General features: G+C 44.3%; 1 protein-coding gene across 3 annotated transcripts in view; it reads left to right on the forward strand.

Annotated features, from left to right (window-relative positions):
- Dctn5 (dynactin subunit 5) overlaps window positions 1-16,194 on the forward strand; it is a 30,958-nt gene that overhangs the window by 12,061 nt on the left and 2,703 nt on the right. The window contains exons 4-7 of one of the 3 annotated variants that reach the window (XR_006853941.2): window positions 121-232; window positions 5,510-5,612; window positions 6,939-7,070; window positions 8,293-9,558. Coding sequence is in view for 2 of the 3 variants with exons in the window: in XM_046454464.2 (XP_046310420.1) it covers window positions 121-232; window positions 5,510-5,612; window positions 8,293-8,390 (313 nt within the window). In the remaining variant the exon portion in view is untranslated. Of the gene's footprint in view, window positions 1-120; window positions 233-5,509; window positions 5,613-6,938; window positions 7,071-8,292; window positions 9,559-16,194 lie in introns of those variants that run through there. The other 2 variants (XM_046454464.2, XM_046454465.2) reach the window with 2 other exon arrangements.

The following is a 16,194-nucleotide window of genomic DNA, read 5'->3' on the forward strand; positions in this document are numbered from 1 at the left end:
ATGCTTAGAACAGTCTCATTAAAACACGATGAAGTTGAGGTTATGATCAGTAGTTCTATAAACCTTGAACCAAAGTACGTTGCCTTGACCTTTCTTTGTCATCTTCTTTTCCTTCTCTAGTGTTGCATTCTTTCCCTTACATATCGGGGACCATGTCTTTATCGAGGAAGATTGTGTGGTCAACGCAGCTCAGATTGGTTCTTACGTTCACGTTGGCAAGAACTGTGTGATTGTGAGTATGGTGACTCAGCCAACTAAGCAGCTTTGTCCCTCTTCCTCCATTCCCTTAGGTCAGTGGGAGTCTGCTTCTGTGACCAAGCAGGGTAATAGTAGTTTCTAGTCTTCCCGAGGTTGGGTCTTCCTTACTAGATTTGGAATTTTTTCTAGGCATTAATAACAATGGCTAACCTTATAGAATCTCTGACATAAGGTGTTAAACTCTTCCTTTAGTCACTCACTTAATTCTTTCAATCATCCAAGGGTGTTTAGGTACTGGTATTGTCCCTATTTGCAGATGAGAAGACCGAGGACCTGAGATGTTATAGTAAGTGGTAGATCTAGGATTTAAATGCAGCAATATGATTAGCTGTGCTGCCACATAATCTACTGGTTGCTTTAAAAATCAAGGAGCTTATAGCCTAGTGGGGAACAAGGGATCTGAAGGGCAGGTAGAAACTGGCACAGAAGACAAGGGGAGCTTGGACATTCCAAAAAAGGGAATGACATGTAAAAGGGTTGGAGTCACCAAATGACATAATGACATAATGCTAGGGGACCTGCAGGTAGGGCAGGGTACAAATTGGCTCCCTGCTCAGCAGCACCTGTAGGACCCTGGTCCACAGGGAGAATAAGTGTTGGTTGGTTTATTTCACCCAGCCAAGGTCTGGATTTCTTGCTATTTCATAGGTGAAAAACTTGATTTCTTTTGGGGGAATTCTAAGAACATAATTGGTGAGAATATTAATGACCAGAGCCTATCTGCCTTAATGTTTGGGGAAAATGTTTCCTACATTTTAGATGTATGTCTTAGAATAGATTCTAGGAAAACTGAAGACCATCTTCATGTTTTTTTTTTTTTTTTTTTTTTTGATACTGGGGATTGAATTTGGGGGCACTTAACCACTGAGCCACATCCCCAGCCCTATTTTATGTAGAGACAGGGTCTCACTGAATTGCTTAGCACCTAGCTTTTGCTGAGGCTGGCTTTGAACTCGTGATCCTCCTGTCTCAGCCTCCCAAGCAGCTGGGATTACCAGTGTGTGCCACTGCACCCGGCCAAATCATGTTTTTGATGGTTGCTTCCCATGATACAGAGTCAGCTCTCTGCCCTGGATAAAATTCAAACTGTAAAGTTAAAAAAAAAAAAAAAAAAAACAGAACAAAAACAAAAACAAAAAAAACTTGCAAAAGTCAAAGTGATGCATACCTGTAATCCCAGGGACTTTGAAAGCTGAGGCAGGAGGATCACAAGTTCAAGGCCAGCCACAGTGACTTAGTGAGACTGTTTCTCAAAATAAAAAGGTCTGGGGATGAACTGAGTATTAAAGTGCACCTGGGTTCATTCCCCAGAACCAAAAGAAAAAAACCAACTGATAGAAACCATGCAGTTCAAACTGCAGAAGCCACGAGGGCCCAGCAAAGGGGGACAGTGCAGTGGAGAACCATGTTGCTGCAAAAAGCACCCCAGCTTGACTTGTGCAGATCCCAGGGCATGGCCGTTTTGCCCAGCATTCATCTCCAGAGGAATTGCCCAGTGTGTGTTAGACACAGAAAGTCTTTGGTTCAGCTTGACGTTGAAAAAAGGGGGGAGATGGAGTTGATCTCCAAATAGGAGAGAGGAGAATGGGGACTGCTAGGGGGTGGGAAAGGGAGGGAGGGTGAGAGGAGAGAGGGTGGGTAATGCATCCTAAAATATAGTAAGGAATAAGTTCTTGTGTTCTGAAACACAATAAGGTGACTATAGTTCAAGATGACTTATTATGTATTTGAGGAAGAACTTGAAGAGAGAAGTTTGAAACCTCCACATGTATAAAGAAGTGATAGGAGCCCTGGGTGGTGTGGTGGCACACACCTGTAACCCCAGAGACTTGGGAGCCTGAGGCAGGAGGGTCGAAAGTTCAAGGCCAGCCTCAGCAATTTAGCAAGGCCCTAAGAAACTTAGCAAGACCCTGTCTCACATTAAAAAAAAAAAAAAGACCCTTTTAAGTTTTTAAAGGGGCTGGGGGGATGTGCCTCAATGATTTAGTACCCCTAAAAAGGACTGGGGATGTATCTCAGTGGTAAAGCACCCCTGGGTTTAATCCCCAGCACCAAAAAAAAAAAAAAACAAAACAAAACCCAAAGTAATGATAAGGAGGTAAAATGATTTAATTAGTACACATTTATATACACAAAGTATCCTACTGTGCCCTATAAATATGTGGCTATTGTATAGAAATTACAAAGAAAAGTAAGAGTGAAAGGGTGATAATAAAATCTGTCCTCTTCACTCACCCTGTTTGCCAACAGCTAACATTCCAAGCCACAGCCGGATTTTTCTGATGTTTTCTTTGACAAAGTAAAAACATTACCATAGTGACCTAGTCCTGTCATCGGTCCTTTATTCCCAGAGCAAAGTGTCTGAAAGGTCAAGATGCAGATTCTGGAAGGCTGTGGCTTTGTATCAGTTTCAAACAGATCTCTTAGACAAGAAATGAGGCAATATTGCTATGAAACCTCAAAGAGATAAAAAGTAGGATATTTAAACAATTATATGTACCTCTATATTTCTTTTTGACTTCTGTCTTGAAATAAAAGATGATAAAAAATCAAAAAAAAAAAAAAAAAAAAAAAAAAAGATGCAGATTCTGTTTCTAATGCTTAGGGAGTGCTAGGCTTATCGCCAGATGCTCTGCTTTTTGCACCACTTTGCAGTATATCCGCTTATGGCCTAGTCATTGTTAATATGGGCAGACTTGCTTTGGCAGGTTCTTAGATAATCTCAGGAAAAAGATTGTTAGAATCCTAGAATCTCAGAGCAGTGGGAGCTCTTTTAGAGTCTAACTGTCCGCATGACACACAGCTCCTTCCTGGAGTGTCCCCTGTGATATCTAACCATTGCTTTGATGTGCAAAACTATAGGTATTAATCAGAATTACTCAGATGCCTGAAGGAAAAATTTAACAAGCAGCATTAATAAGCACTGTTATTGTCCTGTGAGTGTTATATTTAGTGTCTCTTACATTGACATCATTCCTGTAGGTTGAGTTTTACATTATTTCATGGGTGAGGAAACCAAGACTCAGAAATGCCAACTTACAAAAGGATGTCTTGGAAGCTGTCACACGAGCAACATGGTTACAGCTCTTGATTCTTCCTTGGAAATTCTCCAGTGAAGAATAAAGAAGTGGTTCTCACTGGGCATGGTGTTGCACGCCTGTAATCCCAGCTACTCAAGGGGCTAAGGCAGGAGAATTGCAAGTTCCAAACCAGTTTGTACAATGTAGAGTACCTTCTCAAAATTTTTCAAAGGAAGAAAGAGCTGGAATGTGGGTAGTATGCCCGAGATCCTGGGTTTAATCCCCAGTGCTGCCAAAAAAAAAAAAAAAAAAGTAGTTTAGCTTTTCAGGTGTTACCAGTCCATTCATGCCTAAGAAGTACCTGCATGTTTCATGTGGTTTCCAGAATACTTCTGAAGCCCAGTAAAGCATTATTTCTCTAAGTGGGCAGAGTGGCCAACTAGAGAACACAGCTGGTAGCACACAGTGAAAAGATCCTTCCCACTGTCAGGGCCCTTTTGTCATGGATCCCACCGTGGGACATACCGTGCTTTATGCAGTACATCTGTTCTTTCCACTTAGCACCCCATGTGCTTAGTCTGAATTATTAGGAGCTTAGCCATGACAAAAGTCTTAGAATTAATGTTAATTTGGGGATCATCAGGGGAGAGAGCCAGTTGCTATGTCTTTGAAATTGGCACTAGCAGATAAGTCACAGGAAATAACTTTCCAAGGAAGCATGAAGAGCTATGCTTATAACTTGCTTCAGAGTTGAAGATGTTGCTAAGTATTGCCAACACCACTGTCCCTCCGTCTGGAGCAGCTTAATCAGCCACATAAGGAATTCAGACCTTGGAGCTTTAAAAAAATTTGATTTGGATATTTAATAAAGAGGAAATATTTGGACATGACCAAATCAAAGGTGTCTTTCATAATCTTTGATAAAATCTGAAGTCTGGATAGGTTAGCATTATCCTGGTATTTTTAAGATTTCCACACTCTCGGGCATTCCACTGTGTCAGATTTTCTAATGAGAACACAAATGAGTCTATGTGCCTTGGTGATGTAAACACAGCTTATGGGGAGCATGACTTTTATTCCATAAGTAATTAGAGGTACAGCCTTGAACTGTATACACAAGCTGCTCTTCTCCCACTAAACACCTGAGTCTCCTTCTTGCCCTCAAAATGCTGTGGATAATGGCAGAATTGAAAAATGTCAGCAATGGATAAAATGAAGCATAAAGTTCATCCCAAACACTCAGCTCTCACTTGCCCATGGGAGAACAAATGAAAGAATAACTTCCTGTACAAATGAGTTTGTCAAGACTTTTCCAGGAGGAATTGACAGAAGAGCACACAAACAAGCCTAAAACTGGTAGATGCACAACCTAATGCATTAGCCTAATATAAATGAAGAATATAGAAGTAGATCCTAATTTTGTGCCCGGATGGTTCCAAGGGTTCAATTATTGATGCCAGGAGAATTAGTCCTCGAGCAGGTTCTTCATTCATGGAAATAAGATGGCTGTTCTTGGCTTCCATCTGTCCACAGGAAGCCCCAGAGGAAAGCACTTCTATTCCCATTAGTCCCAGCTCAAGTGCTGAGGTTGAGGTTCACTGGACTTAGCTGGCTGATAGACCAGTTCCCTAATCAGTCATTGTCTTGGAACTTGGAGTTTGGCACGTGGGCTGAAGTGCATAGACTGAGATGGGAACAGGGTGGTTCCCAAAGAAAATATAGATTCTGTTATCAGGAGAAGAGGGAGCAAACAACAGATGCCCACCAAATCAAGTCAAAGAGAAAATTAAATAGAAGTCTTTTTTTTTAATGTTTATTAGTTATTGATGGACCTTTATTCATTTGTTTACATGTGATGCTGAGAATTGAACCCAGTGCCTCACACATGCTAGGCAAGCACTCTGCCACCGAGCCACAACCCCAGCTAAACAGAAGTTTTTGAAGACCAAAGTTTGCATAGTCTCTAATGCCTAGATGACATGCACTGTCCTTGGCATACAACCCTTCCCCCCAAATGTACACACACACACACACACACACACACACACACATACTCCTTTCTTCTCAGGTCCCACGTAAAGCAGTTGCCACTCACCCTCTTGTTCCTGTCCCTGGCTATTACACAATATCATGAATGGAGAAAATATAGAATCACCTTCTACACAGCTGACTAGATAATCTTTACTGCCATTTCCTGACCTATTTCCTAGTAATAAAAATTTTAATTTCAGGGGCGCAGATGTGTGTTGAAAGACTGCTGCAAAATTCTTGACAATACAGTGTTACCTCCAGAAACCGTGGTCCCACCATTCACCGTCTTCTCAGGCTGCCCAGGTAACCTTGGTGTTGATTATTTTTATTTTAACCTCTTTAAAGCTTAATTTTATTTTTCCATCCCAAAAGTAATGCGTGCAGTTTCTGTCTTTGATAATATGTTGACATAGCAAACTTAAAAATCTTCTAGTACCTCAAAATGCTATCTAAAATATGTCAAGCTTCTCTTTCTTAAATGCATAATTGGGTTCACAAGAAAATAAGGAGATTGTCAAGGATGAAAAATGAAGAGAAAACTAAACCCAAGCTGTGAGATTACAGAGGCTGATGCTGTCTTCATAACAGGGAGGTCTAGGACATGATACTCAGGGTGGGCGAGGGGAGAAAGCCCTGGACCTATAATGCAAAGAGATCCTCCAATAACCCTGAAAGGGTTTCCTTCAGGCAAAGAGTGATATAGAACAAATCTGCCACCAGGACATGGAAAATACAAGGTGGCATTTCTTTTGTGGCCTGGAATCTGGCTGGAAAAAGAAGTTTCTTTTTAGAGAATTTTGACAATGGGCTTACTCTCACATTGGCTGGAAATTTGAATTTATACTTCCTGAATGGCTGAGAAATCCTAAAACTGAGAAGTTAGCATAAAGCATGGTGTAAGACCAGTAATATTCTTGAGATGCCAGAGAGGAGCAAATGCATGACCTCCTGAGCCCCTCATGGGCTCAAAGTTCCAAATTATAGACGTGAGGAAACAAAATCCCTGCTCATTCCAGAAAACTCTGAAGACACTAAAAAGCAGAAGGAAGAAGAAAACCCCCAGACACCTGCCACCCAAGATAGTCTCTGTTCCCCATGTTGACTTGTGCAGTCACCAAGTCACGAAGCATATACAGAGGCACGTCACAGATTGAAAGATGCAATATGGTATGAAGAGAGACATGTGACAGTACTTGATACCTACCGCTGGGTGGTTTTAATTGCTTTTCCAATTAAAAAAAATCTCATCACTCAGATCATTGATTATGAATTTCAAAGATGTACAAAATCTCTGGGGAGGGCAGTTGGCCATTCTGTGTCACGCTCTCTGCTTTTGCTGAGAAGAAACGAGACTTTTTTTTAGTAACTTTCTCCATATTGGAATCCCACTGTTTGCCCGATATGCATTTGATCTGAATTGAAAAGGATATTGGCAGAGAAAGATCTTAATCTTTTAAAACTTATTCAAGTTCCTTAGCACCAATTTCTTATTGTTATTGAACTTTGATGACAGAAGACAGGGAAGCATTGGTTGGTACTTCAAATTTAAATAATAAACACTGGTTTTGAAATTCCCTACCACTGAACTACAGCCAAACCCATTTTATTTTATTTTATATTTTGAGACAGGGTCTCACCAAGTTGCCCAGGCTGGCCTTGAATTTTCGATCTGCCTGCCTCAGCCTCCAGAGTAGCTGGAATTACAAACATGTGCCACCATATCCAGATTCTCATGAAGGATTTCTGCATGGGAACTTAAAGGTCTCTGTATAAACGAGGAAACAGTCTTAGAGAGGGTGGGTTGGCCTCATGTTCAGGCTGATTAGTGGGGAAGCCTTGATTGTCCCTTAAGACCCTTATAGAGATAGAGTCGGTTCTGTTTGCACTGTGTCAGGACTTCTCATTTCTTTTATGTAGTTTCACAGATAAATGTCCACCATCTGGATATGCTGTTGGCTGTCTTCATCTTTCAAACCAGAGCCACAGGGTTGCAGGAAAACTGGCATGTTTTTGGAGAGCAGCACATGATGTAACCGAGTCATGGGACAAAATGAAAGGGAAATCAGCCAGAAAGGATGAGAGTCAGGAGCCAAGAACTCAGGTGCCTGCAGGAGCCAGACAGACAAAGCAAATGGTGGATGTCATAGCCTGTCAGCTGCTTCCTGCAGGCCTGATCAGATCATCTGATGTTGTATGAGGAGCTAAAAATTGGAATTTTGATGTGATATCTGTATGTTTTTAAAGAAAGACCGATTCTCCTTGCAAGGCCAGGCTAGGCAACTTAGTGAGACTCTGTCTCAAAATAAAAAGGTCTAGGGATGTAGCTCAGTACGGAGTGACCCTGGTTTCAATCCCATTATTTAAAAAAAAAGAGAGAATAATAATAACAATAATTTAGATTGTCACACCACAGGATATGAATGTTGAAAGTTTTGCTAGCTGTTTCTAAAGTGCCCTTTAAGACAGTTGTCTGAGTATAGTGCCTGCAATTTCCTGCCTGTGATTACTGTATGTCTTTCTGTGGAGGACCCTTCTGTGGTCCTCCCTTACTTGATTTATCTGAGTCTGCTGTCGTTGGGTTTGGGGTTTAGTTTCATTGCAGACAGGACAGTTTCTTACCTCAAGGACAAGAGTAAGGCTGCCTCAGTGGGAGTAACACCAGAATCCTGGGAGTGGGCAAGTCCTGGTCTGGAACAGCCTCTGAAATAATCAGCAATGCTCTAACTCTTGGGATCTTGCACTCATGTCCTATCTACGTCTACCTGGGCTGATTCTTTGTTTGGAGAACTGTATAGTTGCTTCCATGCATTCACAAATTCATATCATTTAGAAGATATGATCAGTGGAATACTATCAGTACTGAAGATTTGGAAAACCTAGTATTTAGATAAAATTGAAGGAAAGGTCTCCAGGGGGTTGAACAAAACCTAGAGCTGTAGGCCTCCCTGGCTCCCCTTGGTTGACCAGGTCTCTCTTTCCTCAGGACTCTTCTCAGGGGAGCTTCCAGAATGTACTCAAGAGCTGATGATTGACGTCACCAAGAGCTACTACCAGAAGTTTTTGCCCCTGACACAAGTCTAGTGTTTCTGCTTCATGTCTTGAATTTGTTTGAGCTCTAAGATGAACTTGGGGACGAAGTGAGCATCAGCATCTCCAGGAGCTTGTGCGTGTTTGACGCTTCCTCCCTTCTTTATTTTATTTTTTAAAATTGAGAATGTTTCAATACTTCACGGCTCTAAGCTCTTAAGGATTTAATAAGAGAACATCTGGAGGAGTCGGCTCCACATGCTGTGCTCACACCTTATTTGTCAACCGTCACTTCATCCCATTATCTGTGGAACACAGAGTTGACCTTCCTAACTCTGCAACACTCCCGGCACCGTGGTCCCTCGGATGGCTAGATCCAGGCTGAGAGGGGCCTGCAGGGCACAGCACTCCCCCAGGGTGGAGGTAACAGGGCAGGTATGCTGCTCATGGCCACGCCCCCTCATGGCACCCCACTCAGAGGACGCTCAGCTCTGTTGCTGCTGATGTGTTTGACCAGTGGCCACAATTGCTCGTAATCCTGGAGAAAGTGTGACTTCTGAGCCCTGATTCCTGTTGCCTGTTGGTGGTTAGTGTGTCTCTTCCCCAAATTACCTTACTGTCCCGAGGTGGTTAATAAAAGACTTTCTAGCATTCTGTTCCAGGGCCTTTGGCTTTCCCTATAAGAGAAGACCTTAGCACCCCACAGTTTGTATTTGCAAAGTTCCAGGTTTGAGTCTCCCATGTAAATGGATTAGTCAGGTAGTCACTCCTTGCCTCAAAGTATTTGTCGGATTTCACTGAAAACAAAGCATTTGTGAACACTTGCTCTCTGACCTAGAACCATTCGACCTACCCCGTATTTGCCTGAAACCTCACAGGTCATATGTATGCATGAGTGGCTCTTAAAATTGTCTGGCGGGCACAGAGCCCAAGGAGTGACATGGCCAGCGGTATTCTTACCATCTCCTCTGGCCAGTCGCACCACCCTTCCTGGTCCTGCTCTGACCTCTTGGCTTAGAAAGGAGGTTTAGAGTGAGGAGCTGAGAAGGTTGGCCTCCTCGGGACTCTGTCCTGCTGAAGGTGAATGGGACAGGTTGGCTCAGCCTGGAAGTCATAACCCAGTAGGAGCCAGCTTGACCTACCATCCAGTTGGGGGGTTTGCAGAAAGAGTCATATGTAATCATCTCCGCTTGTTCTATTAAAACTCCTTTCTGGTTTGTCATTTTTTGTGTGTTTGTGCATTAAAAGATGGACACATGGATGAGTCGTTTGAGGGTGAGCATGCTCCACTCCCAGCCATGGCTGCTGCTGTTCCCCAGGCTCTTCACCATGTGCCTGGTGTCAGGTCACCATCTTTCTATTCATTGGCTCACTTATTTCACAAAGTCCTGGACCCAAGAGATCCTCCTGCCTCAGCCTCTTGAGTAACTAGGACTGTAGGTGCACCCTATGCCTTGCTTATTTCTCATCAACTCTGTAAGGTGGATGTTATTCCCAGTTTACAGACAAGAAAACAACTCAGAGACATTAGACAGTTTGGTCTAATCCATACAGGGAAGAAATGGCTGACGCATGTCTGTCTGGCTCCACAGCCTGCACTCCAGCTGTGCCCTGAAAGATGAGACAAACTTACCTTGAACTTGTCTGCTGTGTGTCCTCTCTGATGCCAGCCAGCCATGATAATTCCCATTTTTCCTGCTCTTATCCTGGCATCTCCCCAGGGTGCTTCGTCCTTCTGTGCCACCATAAAAGTGAATCTCAGAATTGGCAGAGTTTAGACTTCAGAAATCTCCCAGGGCCTGTCTAACAGACTCCCATCCAGCTGTGTTCGCACATCTGCAAAAGGAAGCCTGCCACTTTTGTGAATGACTACCTACTTTGTTGGTAAACAACTGAAATGTATGGGATGTTGGGGGGGCTTTCAAAACAAATGTACTTTTCAAATCATTAATTCAAGCCCATAATTTCAAAAATCAAGTCCAGTTGCTAGAGAAAGGAGATATCATGGAGTAGGTCTCCTCAGTGCAGAATTCCAGTCCCACATTCTGTGTCCCAGATGCAACCTCTCTGAACAGTTTTTGGTTCTCTGTTATAAAAGACAGGCTGCGCACGCACAAGCAGATCCAGGTGTGTGCCCCAACTCTGTTTATTCCAACAAGGGAGCACCCACATGTGTTCTGCATCTGGCTTCTTAATACATCTTAGAGATGGTTCCATACCAGGACTGAAGTGTTATAAATAAAAAGTATCAATCTTGTTGAAGATTCATAGAATGTTTACTACATACCAGATACTCTTCTGAATTCTTCACATTATTTAAATTGCTGAAATCTTTACAATTGACCATGAGATAGATCTAGTCATTATCCCCAAGGAACAGAGGTTAGGTAAATGGCCAAATTAACCCAGCTGAAATGGCAGGAAATCCAGGCATTCTGGCACGAGAGCTGGTACTTGCAGCCAGTATATGCTACAATCCCTCCATGCTGCGAGATTCCGCATTGCCCAGAATTGTGGCTCTGGCCAGCCCTTGCTTTACAGAAAGCAAAAAGTGAATATTTTGCTTTTCCAGGCAGGCAAGGAAAAGGGGATTGGGACTGGATCTTCCAATAACGTGTGCCACTGGCGGAAAGGCTAGTGTCCCCTCTGAGAAGATGTGTCCTTGCAATGTGCCCTGTTGCCTTGTAGCTACAGCTGTGGTCTGATGATTATAAATAGAAGCAGCTTTCCTGGAAGAAGGTATTTCTTGCATGAGTTAAGTGGCATCTTTAAGATTTGTACCATAGTGTTAGACTCTGTAAAGGAATGTGCAAATTAGATTAGAAAAAATCCAGTTAGAATGCTTTGTTGCATGTGATAGAATCCAGCTTGAAAAAACCAGTATGGCCTTCAACAGATGAATGGATAAAGAAAATGTGCATATATACACAATGGAATATCACTCAGCCATAAAGAAGAATGAAATTATGGCACTTGCTGCTAAATGGATGGAACTGGAGACTGTCATGCTAAGTGAAATAAGCCAACCCCCGAAACCAAAGTTTGAATGTTCTCTCTGATATGTGGATGCTGACACAAAATAAGGGTGTGTGTATTTTGGGGTGGGGAGAATAAAAGTTCATTGGATTAAACAAAGGGGAATGAAGAGAAAGGAGGGGGACTGGGAATAAGAAAGTAGAATGAACTGGACATCACTTTCCTATGTTCATATGTGAATGCACAACCAGTGTGACTCACACCATGTTTAAACACAAGAATGGGATCCCAGTTAGACTCCATGTATGTATAATATGTCAAAATACACTCTACTGTCATGCATATCCAAAAAGAACAAAAAATAAATAAAGCCAGTGTGGGCAGAAAGGAGGGGCGGGTTATTGGCTCCCAAAACAAATCATGGAAAGACAAGCATGAGCAGTAATGTAATGGGAACCTTGGGCAAGTTATTCCATCTCCCTGTGCCCTGGAATCCTAAACTGCAGACAGGGAACAACAGTAGCCCCTCAGAAAGCTGGAGTGGGTACAGTTAAATGAGCTGTATGAAGGGACAGTTCCTGGCACTTGGCACTCCAGAAGTAGTAACTTTGCAGGGACAACTCTTTGCAAAGATGTGAACTCCATTGAGCTGGCTGGCTTTCCTCTCTCTTTTTCATTTGCACATTAGTAAAGGGACATATTCGGGTACTGTAACAAAGAAACCACCAAAATGTAGTTCCTCCAGCAAGATAGAAGTTTCTCTCTCATCTCACAGTGCGTAGATAGGCAGATGGGCCAAGGCAGGTGAGTGATGGGCTCCATGATGTCATCAGGCACCCCAGCTCCTACTGTATTGTCACATTGCTGAGAGCCACAGCCGACTGGGAATGACGCATAGCATTTGTGCCAGAAGGGAGTGGTTGAGAGGTGACGTCAGCGAGCCATTGAGATGATGATGGTTATGTTAAGCTGTGTGTTCAGTTGTGTATTAGACCTCTGCTGTCCGCCGCAGCCGCTACTTTGGAGTTCTCAAGAGCTACTTTGGAGGGCTGGGGATGTGGCTCAAGTGGTATCGCGCCGGTTGGGGGCCCCTGGAAGGGCCACGTGGGTGGCGTGTGCGGGGGCTCAGATAATAAAGGAGTTTCTGTTTTGAACCTGGTGGTGGCTCTGTTATTTTGTGCCCAGCCAGACTGCGGCATCACGTGGCCACATTTAGGTACAAGAGAGACTGTAGTCTAGTTGGACAGCAAAACCTTGAGGAAGCCGGGCATGGTGGTGCATGCCTGTAATTTCAGTGGCTCAGGAGGCTGAGACAGGAGTGTTAGACCAGGACGCAAGAAAAGACCACTGACTCTAATTAAAATCAAATTAAAGCAAGCTTATTATTTCGACCTGCTGGGCTGCCTCTCCCTCCCAAAACGGCGGGAACAAGACAGCACCCCAGCTTTCCTACAGCCCAGCTTTATAGCCCAGAAAGTTACACAAAGGGGGGTTACAGATAACAGAACTCTGACAAGCATCACATTAATGGTAGTTTACATTTTTTTGCTGGCCCCAACATCAGAATTTATGAGGACCATTAGAGCCTTAGAGAGCGTCGTTGTCTGGCCAGGGAAGGCCAATATTTATGAGGTGTCACTAAGTTTCAGAGAGAGCTGCTATCTGGTCAGAGAGCCAGGCATGGGTGAGTTCAAGGCACGGGCAGGCATTCCAAGCAGGTTCAGAATTTGCAGTAATTTATAGTAAAGCTGAAATTATCTTTTCATGGTTTTGTGGCGAGATGCCCAATTTTAAGAAAAGATCAGGTTGGGTCTATCAAGGCTAGCCTCAGCAATTTAGCGAAGCCCTAAGAAATTTAGTGAGACCTGTCTCAAAAAAAGAAAAAAATGGCTAGGGAATATAGCTCAGTGGTAAAACACCTGGGGTAAAATCCCCAGTACAAAAAGGAAAAAAACAAAAAACCTGAAAAAAAACCCCAAAACAGATTCTAATAGTGAAAAGGGGAAACCGGACATTGGGAGACGCAGGTAAACTTGTGCTGACTTCTGCTGTGTTGGCCTCCTTTTCTCAACTGCAAGCGGCTTTCTCTGTAGTTTTTTTTTTTTTTTTTTGGTGGGGCTGGGGATTGAACCCAGGGTCTTGCGCATGCGCGGCAAGCGCTCTACCAGCCTCTGAGCTATATCCCCAGCCCCTCTCTGTGCATTTGAGGACTTAACAACTATCAGCTCCAGACTCGCATCCTGAATGAAAGGTTCCCCTACCTCCCAGTTTTAGTTTGGCAGATCCTTCTTGGATTGATCACTGTGGCCAGTGGTGTTTGGCTCTATGATGAGCCCAATCTGGGTCACGAGCTTTCCTCTATGCCCCCTGCCAGGTGGGGAAGAAAGGCAGACTCCATTACCCAAGCGAGGTTCTGAGAAGACAAAACCAACATCTACTACAGACAGTAAATGAGTCTATGATTATGTACTGGTATCATTTGAAAGTGTGTTAATGTCCTGAGTGTGTATCCTAGGAAAGGCCAGCTGGACTCTGTCTCCATGGTGGCTCTGCCCCCAGGGACAGTCTGTCACCAGATAATTACTTTTATAACCCCCAAGAAGAAAATCTCTTTGTCCTTGAAGTAGTCCCAGAAAGGAGGCAGATGGGAAAGACCTGACTGGGAGCCTCTCCAGTTGGCAGTTGGCTTGGGGCAGAGAGGGATTTGTTGGCTCTCGGAGCTTCGAAGGCCAGGAATGGATCAGGCTCCCGGTTAGATCCCAGGACTCCAAATGGGGTCATGGGATCCATCTCTCTTCCGCTCTCACCTCTGCTCTTCTTTGAGTTGGCACTATTTTCAGGCTCCATGGTGTGACCCCACAGCTCTCCTTATTGATAGAAAGGGCTTCCCTTTGCTGGGGAAAACCAACCAACCAATCTGGATTTGGTTCTTGGTTCAGACTGGACAGTATTCAGACTCAAGTCATCACTGTGGCCAGGAAGTTCAAATACACTGACTTCTGCCAGCCATGTACCTGCATGGGCTGAGAGTTGGCACCCGGTGGTGGGGGGTGATATCAGAGGAGGGTGGGAGGACAGGCAGGAAGAATGATCAGGGGCCATCCAGTCCTCTTCCTTTTTCTGTGGTCTTCATTTCTCTGCCTGCTTACCTTCACCACCTACCCCATCTCTCTTCACTGTCTTGCGGGTACCTTCAGAGGGTACTCCTGAAGGGGCATCTGGGCCTCAATTAAGGAGCAGAGGGAAATATTGCTTGGTCAAAGAGGGGTGTTCAACAAAAAGCCATTTAGTGCACAGTCGTCTTCCAGAACTGCTTTCCTATGGACCCCATTACAGCCCAGCAGGGCCCCTGTCATGGTCTGAGGTAGAATTCTAGTTACGTTCTTGTCCCAGCCCACACTGGCTCCTGAGGAATGAGACTTGAGCCTGTGGGTTATTCAGCACATTTTTGGCGGGGTGATTGCCCGGATGTAGCCCCACTTCTGCCCCAGGTTAGTCTCACATGCCAGATCCTTGGTACAGGGCACAGGGTTGAATGCTGAACCTGTGAGGGTCCTGCTGACTGGTTCTGTTTTATGTGGGCAGTGCACAGCCATTGTGGTTGGTTGGAATGGGTGGTGGCTTCTGAATTAGTCACTTCTGTATCCATCAATTCACTTAGGACCTGAGGCCACAGTTTCTTTCTTTGTCATTGACCCATCTGGGTGATAGCAGACTTGAAATTAATCAGACTTGAATTAATGAGATAGTGTATCTATTTAACACACCCTCAGAAGTTTCTTACTATAAAGAAGAGTTCTGGTGACTGGGGAGGCCTTTTCAATATCCTGATCCGGCAGGTGACAGCCCTGAGGGTTGTCTGTCAGTTGTGTTCTGTCTGGCCTTGGCCACTCTCTAGAACAAATTGGTATCAAGCCCATCTGGATGGTTGCAGCAGGTACACAGATCCAGCTGGTGATCTCTTGGGGTAACTTCTGTGAGCTGCAAGGCCCTTGAAATGGTACAGGCAGTGTTGGGATAGTGTGTTCAAAGGCGTGGCTCAGCAAAATGTCCTGCCAGCTTGGACAAATGCTGTCCCAGCCGGAACCCTCAGAAACCTTCAGAACAGCATGTGCTTTTTGTAGCATGTGTGCTTGCTGCCTCTTCACAGTGGGGATGCGGGACCTGACATCCTGCGACATAGAGAAGAAAGTGTCATTTGCCAAATACTTGACTGAGCCACCCCTGAGTGCTTGGTACTGCTCTAGGTCCTGGGAATACAGCAGAGAATCAGATGGAGCCAGTCCCCACCCACAGGATTTTTTTTTTTTTTAATAAATATTTACTTTTTAGTGGTAGTTGGACACAATACCTTGATTTTATTTATTTATCTTTATGTGGTGCTGAGGATCAAACCCAGGGCCTCGCCTGCGCTAGGGGAGCGCTCTACTGTTGAGCCACAACCCCCCACCCGCCCCCCACAGGATCTTATAGCTTGGTAGGGGAGAAAGCCAACGAGTCCTTGGACACGGAGACCCGAGGGACCTGTATTCAGGGTCATCGTAGTGGTCCAAAGTGTGGGCACTGGAGACAGGCAGGGCAGGCCCACCCTGCATTTACTAGCCCTGTCACGGTCACCCCACCTCCAGAACCTCCATCTCATCCACAAGTGGGCAAGATGGGGGGGGGGGTTGAACTTCAAGTGCATTCACGTGCAGGTGTGAGAGCGGGCTGGGGGTGGGCACTCAATAAATGGTCCCTATAAATAAAGTCACCAGAATGTGAAAACCCTTGAGTGAGCCCCTTAGAGTATAAGATGCAACTTTTTTTTTTTGCTTGTTTGTTCGTTTTTGTTTTAAACTGGGGATTGAACCCAGGGGCGCTGAGCTACTGAGCTACATTC

This window comes from Marmota monax, unplaced genomic scaffold (genome assembly GCF_021218885.2).
Source record: "Marmota monax isolate L192 unplaced genomic scaffold, Marmota_monax_Labrador192_F-V1.1 WCK01_AAM20220418_F8-fsc00086, whole genome shotgun sequence".
NCBI lineage: Eukaryota > Metazoa > Chordata > Mammalia > Rodentia > Sciuridae > Marmota > Marmota monax.